General features: G+C 41.0%; 1 protein-coding gene across 9 annotated transcripts in view; it reads left to right on the top strand.

The window, feature by feature from the left end:
- The window catches only part of CDKL3 (cyclin dependent kinase like 3), a 112702-nt gene that overhangs the window by 1502 nt on the left and 96597 nt on the right, over positions 1-14603 (top strand). For 4 of the 9 annotated variants that reach the window (XR_615203.5, XM_078359382.1, XM_008984875.5 and 1 more), the window contains exons 1-3: positions 2184-2368; positions 2773-2958; positions 8775-8969. Coding sequence is in view for 7 of the 9 variants with exons in the window: in XM_078359382.1 (XP_078215508.1) it covers positions 2794-2958; positions 8775-8969 (360 nt within the window). In the remaining 2 variants the exon portion in view is untranslated. Of the gene's footprint in view, positions 1-2183; positions 2564-2772; positions 2959-8774; positions 8970-14603 lie in introns of those variants that run through there. The other 5 variants (XM_078359376.1, XM_078359358.1, XM_078359365.1 and 2 more) reach the window with 5 other exon arrangements.

The raw sequence follows: 14603 nt of genomic DNA, 5'->3' as shown, positions 1-14603 counted from the left end.
AAAGTGTTGATCTCCCACAGACCTTGAATATTTTCTGTAGTTACTGTCCTTCCCTCTATTGCTTCCAGTTCCTACCCTCAGGACTTTGTTATACTAAGGACTCTGAGTACTGAGGAATCCTTCAGCTCAACAGGGAAAGGGAAGGTGGAATGAAGACCTTAGCATTGCCTCAACCTTGCCCATAGTTCCATGGAAGCAGAGTTAACTTTTCCGACTTTCCTTGCATCTTCCTCTTTAAACCCTGAATTCTCTCTCTGCTTCCAGTGACTGCCTCGGTAATCGAGTTAGGCAGGCCTAACTCTTGATAGGTCCTGTTAAACATTTCACAATGTGTTTTCTAAGTCAAAAGCTGAATATTCTTAATTTTTTTGCCTTTCTGCCATTGCAGTCCTAACCCTTCCGATAACAAAAGAGAAAGATACACATGTAAGGTTACATGGAGAAAAATGGTCAAGAGAAACTGTATCTTAAAAATATTCGGCATGAGCTGAGACATAAGCTCATGCCTGTAATCCTAATACTTTGGGAGGCCATAAGTTTGAGACCAGCCTGTGCAAAACAGGAGATCCTGTCTCTGCAAAAAGTAAAATTAGCTAGGCGTGGTGACATACACCAGTAGTCCCAGCAACCTGGGAGGCTGAGGCAGAAGGATCGCTTGAGCCGAGGAAGTTGAAGCTGCAGTGAACCATCATCGTGCCACTGAGACCTTGACAAAAAAAAACAAAAACAAAAACAAAAACACCTTATAATTTACCAGTTAAGGCAGTCACTGAAAGCAGAAACAATTCAGGGTTTGCAGAAAGGGAGGTACAAGGAAAGTGGAAAAAGTTAACCTTTTCTGGTTCCATGGAACTATGGGCAAGATTAGGAAAATGGTGAGGTCTTCCTCCCTCCCTCCCTTTCCCTGTTGAGCTGAAGAATTTCCTAAATGGATACAAATGTGCTCAGAATCCTCTTGACTGACCAACGAAATACTGAAGATGGGAACTGGAGGCAACAGAGATAAGGAATTCAGTGACTACAGGGATTTACAATTGTTTTGGAAACAGTTTATTTTCCAAAATGAAATAACACTTTGATTAATTCAGTGAATCTGCATCATAAAGTCTTACAATTGTGTATTAGCAAGAATCACTGGCTGTCCTGGTTAACCAGGCCTGCCACAACCTACTTGTAGAAGGAATAATTTTAAAGCTATCAATTGTATGCTGTTATCAATTCTGTAGCTCTGGATTATGAACTCACTGAGGGCAGGGAAGGGACTCCATTTGGTTCATTTTTCTCCTGGGAAAATTTTTTCTTTTTCTTTTTTGAGACAGTCTTGCTTTGTCACCCAGGCTGGAGTGCAGTGGCGTGAACAGGGCTGACTTTTTTTTACAGAAAAAAGAAAAAAAGAGCTCTATTCAAAAAAAAAAAAAAAAAGCACTCCTTAGGGACTTGCTCTAGTGATGTGGTGGTTATTCATTAGGGACTGTCACTTCAGCTGAACTCTGTCTACTTAAGCAATTAGACTCCGGCATCTTTATTTCTGTGCCCTTGTACATCACTTCCAATATAGTAGAACCCTTCGAATTACTTGCTTGCCTAGAAGTTTGACATGTTGTGAGGGAGGGTTCTTTTTTTTTTTTTTAAAGATTACTAACAGAAAAAATTAAAAGGCATATGGCACGTGTTCAAGAAGTTTTTAAGAACCATGTTGGCCAGGCGTGGCCGCTCACCCCTGTAATCCCAGCACTTTGGGAGGCCGAGGCGGGCAGATCACCTGAGGTCCGAATTCGAGACCAGCCTGGCCAACATGGTAGAAACGCTGTCTTTACTAAAAATACAAAAATTAGCCGGGCATGGTGGCGCATGCCTGTAATCCCAGCTACTCGGGAGGCTGAGGCAGGAGAATCATTTGAACCCGGGAGTTGGAGATTGCAGGGAGCCAAGATTGCGCCACTGCACTCCAGCCTGGGCAACACAACAGGGCTGTCTCAAAAAAAAAAAAAAAAATGAGGACGCTCATCACCTCCATTCAAAAGTAACCTTGTGAGGAGGCTCAGCTGCGACAGTAACCTGTACTGCCCACCCCATTGCCGAGGACTCTTCATCTTGCACCTATCCAGAACAGGTTCCTTTTCTTCTCACTTTCTTTTCCGGGTCGGAACCTTGACCACGTTCCGGTCTTGCGCACTAGGGCTAGAACGCAGCAAGACCGTTTCCATGGTAGCGAGTGGCCGGAGCCTTGGCTAGGACGTAACCAACAAAGTAGGGTCAGTGTTCCGTGGCTCCACGCAGAGCCAGGCCAGCGGGACCACAGAGAATGGGCTGAAGCGGCGGCAGCTGTTTGGATAAAGTCGACAGCTGGACGTGGGGCGTGACGCCGGTCCGGCATCCTAAGACGTCTGGTTTGAATTGAGGGCGGGAAGTAGGCGACTGCTGTAGTGCAGGAACTTCTTATTTGACAGGAACATGACAGGAATTGTGGGGACCCCATGCTTGATGGATGGTGACTTATAGTGAGGTAATCTCAAGGTGTTGAAGGGCATGACCGAGATCGCAGGAGTACCCCTGAGTTCTGGTGAGAGCTGGAGCCTCAAAAGGACACTTTACTCAAGCTCTTTAGTTCCCAAAGACAAAAAAGCTCAGTGGAAAAGATTCATTTTTTTGTTTGTTTAATGGCTCTGTTATTTGAAACTATGGGTTTATTGTGTATATGATTATCTAGTTTGAATAAATAAAAGTATAAACGTTTAACATTTTCCATTTTCTTTCTTCATTTCTATAAAGTAATAAAAGCCCAGCTTGAAAATGGAGATGTATGAAACTCTTGAAAAAGTGGGAGAGGGAAGTTACGGAACAGTCATGAAATGTAAACATAAGAATACTGGGCAGATAGTGGCCATTAAGATATTTTATGAGAGACCAGAAAAATCTGTCAACAAAACTGCGATGAGAGAAATAAAGTTTCTAAAGGTTTGTTTCTTTTGCCTTAATCATCTAAGTCAAAAGAAAAATTGTTATGGAATGAAAAGTTGCATGAAATATTTTAGTTCATACATGTACTGATTCATGTTATATAAAAAGTGATACTCTATCTTGTCTACATTTTGTAATTTTGTAGTGATACAGGATATATGTGTTTTGGGTATGTAACAAAAGCTATGCCAATATTGTTTAATAATTATTCAGAAATATTCAAGTATAATACTTAATAAAAATTTCTGCTAGGTAGTAGTGAGACTCTAAGGAGGTAAAAGATACTTCCTGCCCTTAAAGATTTCTATAATCAGAAAGGAGAGTATATAAAAGTAATACTGAATAAAAAGTGGCTTGTAATAAATGCCAAGGAATCAACACAAAGTCCTTTCCCTAGTAGGGAAAGTTTTTTTGAGGAAATGGGACATGAATTAGGCTTTGAAGGATGTAGAGGGTTTAGATAAGAGGAAGAAACTGTTTTCTAGGTTAGAGGAACAACATAAACTCAAAGAAACTAAAAAGGGACAAAGGATAAAGGGCAAAGTGGAAAGCACAAAGAGCAAAGACATTTGCCTGTAGAGTTTTCTAAGCGGAATTGGAAAGAGGTAAATTAGAACAGTAAATTGGAGGTAGATTTTAAAGTCTTTTAGGTTAAGAAGTCAAAACTTGATTTTTTAAAAGATGGAAAGTCAGTGAAGGTTTTATTCAGTGTAAAAAATGTAAATTTTAATCTAGCGGTATTGTGCAAAATGGATTGGAGGACTGAGAGTAAAACCAGGTCCTGTTCAATTAAGGAATTTTGGAAAACATCTCAGGGCCTTTGCTAAAATGCAGCAATGTGAATGGAAAGTAAAGTTAGAACATGGTATATTGTAAAAGAAGACATGGGGCCGGGTGCAATGGCTCATGCCTGTTATCCCAGCACTTTGGGAGGTCAAGGTGTATGGATCACCTGAGGTCAGGGGTTTGAGACCATCCCGGCCAACATAGTGAAACCCTGTATCTACTAAAAAAAAAAAAAAAAAAAAAAGCCAGGCATGGTGGCTCACGCCTGTAATCCCAACATTTTGGGAGGCCAAGGCTGGTGGAATCGCCTGAGCTCAGGAGTTTGAGACCACCCAGGGCAACGTGGTGAAACCCCATGTCTACTAAAAATACCAAAAAATTAACCAGGTGTGGTGGCGCATGCCTCTAGTCCCAACTACTTGGGAGGCTAAGGCAGGAGAATCGTTTGAGTCCCAGAGGCAAAGGTTGCAGTGAGCTGAGATTGCCCACTGCACTCCAGCTTGGGCTACAGAGTGAGACTCCATCTCAAAAAAAAAAAGAAAAAAAAAATAGCCAGGCGTAGTGGTGTGCTCCTTTAGTTTCAGCTACTTGGGAGGCTGAGGCACGAGAATCGCTTGAACCCAGGAGGTGGAGGTTGCAGTGAGCTGAGATCCTGCCACTGCACTCCAGCCTGGGTGACAGAGACTCTGTCTCAGAAAAAGGAAAAAAGAAGACATGAAAGAGTGTGGAAAGCTATAGAAAGGCAGGAGTCAAAGGTCTCTTTTAGGTTCAGTGATTGCTACAATTGATAGAAATATGAAAGACTCAGACATGGTTTGGGAACTACTTCAATTTTAGAAATGTTGAATTTGAGGTGACAGGAATACATTTAAGAAAAAATGACCAGTAGGCTTTTACAGATGAGGAACAGTATCAGGAGAGATCAGGGAAGAGGATAGAATCCTATGTAGGCGTGACAGTTCAACCCAGGGGAAACAACTGAGGAATGTGAAGAAAGGAGCATTAACATTCCTTGGATACTGGGTAGAAAACCAATGATTTAAAAAATATTGAAATATGTATGTATTCTATTTATTGAAATCTTTACATTCTTTAAGGTTTATGATCTTGACGATATAGTTTAGATGTTTTGTATGCAATAGATGTTCTTATCTGTCTTTATCTGATACAAAAATAATATTTTCTTCTTTCTTTGTAAGTCTATATGAGATATAGTGGATCAATTTGCTTGCTTGCCTTCCTTCCTTCCTTCTTTTCTTCCTTCCTTCCTTCTTTCTTCATTTCTTTTCTTTTCTTTCCATGGAGTCTTTCTTACTCATACCTGTAATCCCAGCACTTTACTCTGTTGCCCAGGCTGCAGCACAGTGGCATGACCACAGCTCACTGCAGCCTTCATCTTCTCGGCTTAAGCAATCTTCCTGTTTGGGCCTGTCAAACAGCTAGCTTTATAGGCATGAGCCACTGTGCCTGGCCTAATTTGCTTTCAAAGTACAGGAAGTATATTAGGCATCTGTGGATTATTAGAACAGCTCTATGCCAGGTGCGGTGGCTCACACCTGTAATCCCAGCACTTTGGGAGGTGGAGGCAGGTGGATCACGAGGTCAGGAGTTTAAGACCAGCCTGGCCAGCATGGTGAAACCCTGTCTCTACTAACAATACAAAAAATTAGCCGTGCATGTTGGCAGGCACCTGTAATCCCAGCTACTTGGGAGGCTGAGCCAGGAGAATCACTTGAACCCAGGAGGGGGAGGTTGCAGTGAGCCACCACTGCACCACTGCACTCCTTTCTGGGCAACAGAGTGAGACTCTGTCTCTAACTAAATAAATACAAACAAACAGCTCTATTTATTTTTTTCTTTTCTTTTTCTTTTTTTTTTGAGTTGGAGTTTCACTGTTGTTGCCCAGGCTGGAGTGCAATGGTGCCATCTTGGCTCACTGCAACCTCTACCTCCCGGATTTTCCTGCCTCAGCCTTCCTGGTAGCTGGGATTACAGACATGCACCACCACACATGGCTAATTTTGTATTTTTAGTAGATACGGTGGTTTACCATGTTGGCCAGGCTGGTCTTGAACTTCTGATCTCAGGTGATCTCAAACTTCTGGCCTCCCGAAGTGCTGGGATTACAGGCATGAGCCACAGTGTCCAGCCAGCTCTATTTCTAGACAATGAAAAGTTAAAGTCAGTAAAGATGTTATGATTTTGTGAAAGATATCAGTTCTGTCCTGATGACCTGAAACATAATAATACTATAAATAAGGGACTTTTTGTGCACTATGAATGAAAATCTGATTAGAAGGAGATTTTTCCCCCAGGCAGTATGTCTTGCTCTTTCTTCAATTGTTGCACTTAAACTCATTATTTTTTTCTACTTAATCATTTGTAAAACTAACCAATATGTGACAATACAGAGAGGAACTTGAATGTGCATTTTACTATTACAACTGTTATGCAGATGATTTTGAGATACCCCAACTATTCTCATTGGCTTTTTGTTATTGCTGTTGTTGTGGTTTTGAGATAGTCTTACTCTGTCATCTAGGCTGGAGGGCAGTGGCACAATCTTGGCTCACTGCAACCTCTGCCTCCCAGGTTCAAGCATTTCTTGTGCCTTAGCCTCGCAGTAGCTGGGATTACAGGCATGTGTCACCACGCCTGGCTAATTTTTGTGTTTTTAGTAGAGATGGAGTTTTCCCATGTTGCCCAGACTGGTTTTGAACTCCTGGCCTCAGGTGATCTGCCCACCTCAGCCTCCCAAAGTGCTGTACAGGTGTGAGCCACTGTGCCTGGCTCTTATTGGCTTTTTATTAAATTTGATATAATCTAATTTCACTAGAGAGATTTCTTGGATTAGTTAATATTCTTAGTCTAAAAAACTTGTCATGATGATTTAATTTGAACTAAATTTTTATGCTAGAATTTCATTAAATAAATGAGTAATTAATGAGAATATCTGCAAAAAAAGCTGTCTAGTAATAGAGAAAAACAAAATTAAACAACTTGAAGAGGGGTACTGGAGCATTTCCAGGGATTTCATTTCATGGTTTATCTGAGTAAATACTGTACTTAATTCTTCATCCCTGAATGGATCTTCCATAATCCTGTTCACATTAATCCTTCCCTGCTTTCACTGCTTTTGCCTTTAAAATAAAGACTGGACAGGAAACCGTAATTTTCCATAAGTAGAGAATTAATATTGTAGTGTCCAAAAGCAGTCAACTCTTTTTTTTTTTTTTTGAGATGGCGTTTCACTCTTGTCCCTCAGGCCGGAGTACAATGGTGTGATCTCGGCTCACTGCAACCTCCACTTCCCAGGTTCAAGCAATTTTCCTCTCTCAGCCTCTCTAGTAGCTGGAATAACAGGCAACCACCACCATGCTGGGCTAATTTTTGTATATTTAGTAGAGACAGGGTTTCACCATGTTGAACAGGCTGGTCTTGATCTCCTGACCTCAGGTCATCTGCGCACCACAGCCTGCCAAAGTGCTGGGATTACAGGTGTGAGCCACTGTGCCCAGCTAGCAGTCAGTTGTTTTCAATGCTGGCAGTATGCTATGGCTGCAGCACTCTGGCATCTTGCCAACCAGGGAAATTTGGAGCGAAAAGGAAAGGAATCTGGTGTTATATTTTGGATGTTTGTCTCTAGTCATGTTTTAAGGACTTTCATCTCTTCATCAGTTACAGAGAAGCAGAAAAATTGACATTGTGCCATTGGAATAAAGGCAAATATATTTTCATAAAAGTGTAGTTTTCTAAAGCTAGGAGCAGTGGCTCATGCCTGTAGTCCTAGCAACTTGGGAAGCTGAGGCAGGAGGATCTCTTGAGGCCAGGAGTTTGAGACCAGCCTGGCAATATAGCAAGATTCTTTTTCTTTTTCTTTTTTTTTTTTTAATCAGTACTTCTTCATTTTTAGTCAAATAAGCATATATTCTTGATAGTTTGGACGAAGTGGTTAAATATTTCAGAACTGATTGTAATTAAGTCAGTGTGATAAAAAATAAAATAAGTAGCATACAACATTAAATCTCATTTGTTTCCTAAGCTGATACATGGCCATCGTTGACATTTTAAAATTAGCAATGATTGTTACCAGTCTGAAAAGGTGGTTAGTTTTTTAATAAGAGTACAGACAACAAACAAACATTTGCCCACAAATAATTATATAATTATGTAAACTTTCTGTGGTTATAAATTGATAGTTTACATATCTGAAGATTTTGCAGATATTTTGATATTGTTTTGTTATAGTCTAATGAATTTATGATGTCCCCTAGAACTTATGATTTACTTTCTAGAGTTTAGGATCAAAATTAAATAATAATTAACCTATATAAATTCAGATCACATACTTAATTGTGTTGAAATCCATGCTCATCTGAAAACAGGACCTTTTAAATTTCGGGTGTTAAACCTAAACCAAGTTTAAAAATACCAAGATATCTCTCAACAGAATACTAAGTTATATACATTAAATTATTTTCACAAGCAACCAAATACCAACCTCAGATAAAGTAATATATCTCACTTTGTCCTATAAATATTGATTATAAAATATATTAAAATTTTCTTAAAATAGGAATGGAAGCAAACTGGTTGAGAAATTTCAGTTGAAGTACATGGAACATAGGCTGGGCATGATGACTCACACCTATAATTCCAGGAGTTTGGGAAGGCAAGGCAAGAGGATCACCTTAGGTCAGGATATCAAGACCAGCCTGGCCAACATGGGGAAATCCTGTTTCTACTAAAAATACAAAACTTAGCTGGGTGTGGTGGTGTACGCTTGTAATCCCAGCTGCTCAGGACACTGAGGCAAGAGGATGGCTTGAAGCAGGGTAGTGGAGGTTGCAGTCAGCCAAGATTGTGAGACTGCACTCCGGTGACAGAGTGAGACTCCATCTCAAAAAAAAAAAAAAAAATGCATGGAACAAAGCTGAGAATATTACTGTTTTTTTCAAAATTTTAGGTGTTCTATGTACACATTGTTATGCTTGAAATAATTGAAAATTTGTTTCTTTTGTCAATAGCAATTTCATCATGAAAACCTGGTCAATCTGATTGAAGCTTTCAGACAGAAAAAGAAAATTCACTTGGTATTTGAATTTATTGACCACACAGTACTAGATGAGTTACAACATTATTGTCATGGACTAGAGAGTAAACGACTTAGAAAATACCTCTTCCAGATCCTTCGAGCAATTGAATATCTTCACAGTAATAATGTAAGTGCTTTAGAATAAGACATTGTAGGATGAGTATGAATCATAAATGCTCCTTATACATTGTTTTATTTTCATGAAGGTTGCTAACATTCTTTTTCTAAACAATAATAATAGATATCCTGAAAATGGGATAGGGAATGGTGGGGGCGCTATATCTTAGTTGCAGAACAAAGATACTGAGCACTCAGTAATTGTAACTATAAAGTAGACCAAGTGGGATGGTAAAGGCAGTATCAATAATTATGTTTAGTAGAATCAATAATCAACTGGGCCACCATTATTAGAGGAAGTATATTAAAACACTGAAAGTCAAGGCTGTGGCTTAATGGAGAGCTGCTCAAATTAAGGGAGGTTTAGCATTAGGAAGTGGAAATTAGGCCAGGGTAATAGCTAATTAATGTGGATGCCTTTGGGGAAGAAAGGAGGTATAAAGTGGCTGAGAGGTAAGAGGCATTGTCATTTAACCTGTGAAAAATCAAGGAAAAGAAAAGATCAGCTATTCTGATTTTTAATGTTGACTTACCATTGCCTCCTAAGTGTTTATAGCTCAGCAGGGTTTTGTTTTGTTGTGTTTTTTTGAGTTGGAGTTTCACTCTTGTGGCCCAGGCTAGCTTACCGCAACTGCTTCCTGGGTTCAAGCAATTCTCCTGCCTCACCCTCCCAAGTAGCTGGGATTACAGGCATGCACCACCATGCCCAGCTAATTTTCTATTTTTAGTAGAGATGGGTTTCTCCATGTTGGTCAGGTCTCGAACTCTGCACCTCAGGTGATCCACCTGCCTCAGCTTCCCAAAGTGCTGGGATTAGCCACCATGCCCCGCCAGCTCAACAGGTTTTTATGGAGCTTCTTTTGTTCTCATCGTGGCTCTACTTTCTGGAAAATTAGATATATATTCAGGAAATAACACTAAAAGCCTGAAAAATAATATTTTTATTTATTTTTAAATTTTTAAATTGTTTTTTAGAGCAGAGTCTTTCTGTATTTCCCAGGCTGGTCTTAAACTCCTGGGATCAAGCAATCCTGCTTCAGCCACTCCAACTACTGGGATTACAGGCATGAGTCACCATACCTGGCCAGAAGTAATTTTATTAGGTAGATGACACAGGCACAACTATATACCCTAGGGTTTTATAGATTTGATATCTTAATCTCTACCTGTCTGACTTGCTAATAATGTGTCTCATTTTGTGACTTTGAAAAATGTGGCTGTGATAGCAACTAGAAATCAGATTGTAGTTTCCTTGCCAGCTGAATCCATGGGGAGGCAGTATAACATGACAGTTAAGAGCATACAGTCTATGGAATCAGACCGTCCTGAGTTTTGACCTTACTGGTTTTTCACTATGAAAAAACACGCAACTTCTGCAGTGCACAACTTGTGCGACCAAAGGTGACTCTGTGATCTTGGGAAAGTTATCTAACCTCTCTGAGTCTCATTTTCCTCATCTGTAAAATGATACTGTGGTACCTCACAGGTTTTTATTTTTTATTAAAAATTTTTTTTCTTTAAACATTACATCCAAGGAAAAGGGAACGCACAGGTTACTATCACTTATGAGTTTAGTAATTTCTTTTTTTTGAGTCAGAGTTTCACTTGTTTACCCAGGCTGGAGGGTAGTGGCATGATCTTGGCTTACTGCAACCTCTGCCCCCGAGGTTCAAATAATTCTCCTGCTTTAGCTTCCTGAGTAGCTGGAAATATAGGCACCCACCACCACATCCATCTAATTTTTGTATTTTTAGTAGAGATGGGATTTTACCATGTTGGCCAGGCTGGTCTTGAACTCCTGACCTCAGGTGATCTGCCCACCTTGTCCTCCCACAGTGCTGGGATTATAGGCCTGAGCCACTGTGCCTGGCCAAGTTTAGTAATTTTAGTATTCATTTCTTCTGCATCTCTTATGATGCCTGCTTGCCTCCCAGCCAGGACTACTCAGTACTCCAAGCAGTGGTTTGGGAGAGAGAACTTACAGGCAGTGAAATCCAAATTCCTTACAAGACTCTACAAGGCCCTATCTACCCCCATAACTTTCACAAGCTAACCTGTCTGGCTTTTTTTTTAGACAGTGTCCCTATATGTTGCCCAGATTGGAGTGCAGTGGCTATTCACAGACACAATGGTAGCACCCTGCAGCCATGAACTCCTGGCCTCAAGTGATCTGGGACTACAGATGCAGCACTTCACAGATTTTTTTTTTTTTTTTCTGAGACAGGGTCTCACTCACTCCGTTGCCCACAGTGGAGTGCATTGGCCCAATCACAGCTCACTGCAGCCTCAACCTCCCAGGCTCAAGTGATCCTCCTGCCTCCGCCCCCTGAATAGCTGGGACTACAGGCTCACACCAGTGTAAGAATTAAAGAAAGAGGAGAGAAACATGAAGGGTGACTTTTCAGTCAACAGGGATAGGTTTATTTTAAATAAACCTGAGAGAGGCTTCTGGCCAAGTTAGGTCAGAGCTCACTCTCTTACAGTTTTTAAGGATTCAGGGTGGGAGAGTTTATTAGAGGCTTGGACTGCTTCTTTGTCTCTTCATTGTGCTTATTTGGGAGGGAGAGCTGGGTGTCTTTTCCCATACATCTTTCTGCAGCTGCAGGCATGTCCCCCAAGTCTGCTTTTAGCTTCCCTGTCTTAGTGCACTTGAAAGGAAAGGAATGTGCTTATTAAGGCCCACTGTTTTATTGGGGCCCATTGTATGAGGATGAAGTTTGGCAGTTACCCAAGAAACTTTCCCCCCATCTCCCTCTGTGTCCCAGTTGTTCTTAACTTCAGAGAGAGCTGTTAAGTCAGGTTACAGGGAACAACAGGTTGAGGAAGATAAGATTACACAGGTTCCCAGGGGAGAGATTTTCCAGAACTCTGAAATTTATCCATAAGAGGGTGGACTCTTTCCTGAGGATGCTGGGAAACTATTGAAGATTTTGTTGTTTTTTTGTTTTTGTTTCTCTTGAGATAGGATCTTGCTCTGTTGCCCACATGGGAGTACAATAGCATGATCATAGCTCACTGCAGCCTCCAACTTCTGGGCTCAAGCAATCCTCCTGCCTCAGCCTCCCAAGTTGCTAGGACTGCAGGCACGTGGTACTACCCCTGACCCATTGGAGGTTCTTGAGCATTGCCATGACTGGATGAAAATAAAACCCAATTTTATTTTATCAAGAGTGGAAGATATGAGTAGACAGAGACCCAGAGACATCAGGTGGGAAGTTGTGACAGTCTAGACGTGTGGGTAGTTAAGGGTTTGGACTAAGATAGTAGCAATGGGAAGGAGAGGAAAGATGGCAGAGGGAGAGGATGGAAAGATTTCAGAGGGAAAATCACAGGACTTGGGAACTAATTAGATATGAGAGGGTTAAAAACAAAGGGTGAAGTCAGAGAGGTTGTTACAGTATTATTATTATTATTATTTTTTGAGACAGAGTCTCGCTCTGTCACCCAGGCTGGAGTGCAGTGGTGTGATCTCAGCTCACTGCAACCTCTGCCTTCTGGGTTCAAGCAATTCTCCCTGCTTTGGCCTCCCGAGTAGCTGGGATTACAGGTACCTGCCATCCTGCCCAGCTAATTTTTGTATTTTTCATAGTATTGCAGTATTTTTAACTGAGAGCCAGAGAAGTGCCATTGTCAATGACTGAATTTAGAAATGGGAATTGCTTTAAGATATATCGATATGTTTTAAGAAATAGTGAGAATTTCTATTGAGTATCTACTGATAAACATTTTTTATACTAGGTGCTGGGGATACAGCCTTAAGTAAAATACTTGGTTCCTACTCTTTTTTTTTTCTTGAGACAGAGTCTAGCTCTGTCACCAGGCTAGAGTTCAGTGGCACGATCTCAGCTTACTGCAACCTCCACCTCCCAGGTTCAAGCAATTCTTCTGCCTCAGCCTCCTGAGTAGCTGAGATTATAGGCATGTACTGCCACATTCAGTTAATTTTTTTTTGTATTTTTAGTAGAAACAGTGTTTTACCTTGTTGGCTAGGCTGGTCTTGAACTCCTGACCTCAGGGTATCAGCCTGCCTTGGTCTCCCAAAGTGCTAGGATTACAAGTGTAAACTACTGCGACCAGCCTATCTTTATTTTATTTATTTATTTGACAGAGTCTCATTCTGTCACTCAGGCTGGAGTTCAGTGGCACAATCTCAGCTCACTGCAACCTCCACTTCACAGGTTTAAGCGATTCTCCTGCCTCAGCCTCCTGAGTAACTGGGATTACAGGCGCCCACCAGCATGCCCAGCTAATTTTTGTATTTTTAGTAGAGACAGGCTTTCACCATGTTAGCCAGGATGGTCTAGAAATCCTGACCTCAAGTGATCCACCCGCGTGGGCTCCCAAAGTGCTGGGATTATAGGCATGAGCCACCGATGAGAGTTTATAAATAGTAACCAAGGAAACAAATTCACAGGTTAATAAATGAATCTCCTGATACCATACAGCAGGGGTACCCAACCCCTGGGGTACAACCAATATCAGTCTGCAGCCTGTTAGGAACCAGGCCACACAGTAGGTGAGTGGCAAGTGAGCAGGCAAATCTTCATCTATGTTTACAGCCGCTTTCAATTCTCGCAATACCGCCTGAGCTCTGCCTCCTATCAGATCAGCGGAGGCATTAGATTCTCACAGGAGTGTGAACCCTACTGTGAACTGCGCATGCAAGGGATCTGGGTTGTGCACTCCTTGTGAGACTATCATGCCTCATCATCTGTCACTGTCTCCCATAACCCCCAGTTGGGACCATCTAGTTGCAGGAAAACAAGCTCGGGGCTCCCCCTGATTCTACATTATGGTGAGTTGTATACTGATTTTATTGTATATTACAATGTAATAATAATAGAAATAAAGTACTCAATAAATATAATACACTTGAAGCATCCTGAAACCATCCCCCAGCCTGGTCTGTTGAAAAACCATCTTCCACAAAACCAGTTCCTGTTGCCAAAAAGGTTGGTGACTGCTGTAATACAGTTAATAACTGATGGAAGAGGGGAATTAGATTCCTTCTACAGTCCATACTCTTTCCTTTCTACCATGCTGTCTCTCCACAGCAGCCTAGTGTGACGCTGTTTAGATTTAATTCTTAAAGCTTGTGCTTAGGAAATACTGAAGAATGAGGAAAGTGTAATTGTGTTTGGGAAGCAGATAACAAATATTTATATTTATGGATATGTGTACACGTGTATATGCATGCATACATTTGTTTGTTAAATGGAATTAGGGGATCAGAAGAGAAAAGTGACAGTGAAAAGAAAGATTTCCAAAACTTTAATTGCTGTTTATAAAAGAGAAACTTATAATAATAAATCAATGAGTTCATCTGAAGTAATCTCAGAATTACGATATAACTTTTCAATAAATACCTTCCTTTTTTTTTTTGAGATGAAGTTTTGCGTTTGTTGCCTATGTTGGAGTGTAATGATGTGATCTCAGCTCACTGCAACCTCTGCCTCCTAGGTTCAAGTGATTTTCCTGCCTCAGCCTCCTGGGTAGCTGGGATTACAGGCATGCGCCACCACACTAGGCTAATTTTGTATTTTTAATAGAGGTGGGGTTTCTCTATGTTGGTCAAGCTGGTCTTGAACTCCTGACCTCAGGTGATCCTCCTGCCTCAGCCTCTCAGAGTGCTGGGATTACAGGC

This window comes from Callithrix jacchus, chromosome 2 (assembly GCF_049354715.1).
Source record: "Callithrix jacchus isolate 240 chromosome 2, calJac240_pri, whole genome shotgun sequence".
Taxonomy (NCBI): Eukaryota; Metazoa; Chordata; class Mammalia; order Primates; family Cebidae; genus Callithrix; species Callithrix jacchus.
Note: the sequence above shows the minus strand (reverse complement) of the source record. Positions and strands in the feature narration are given on the sequence as shown.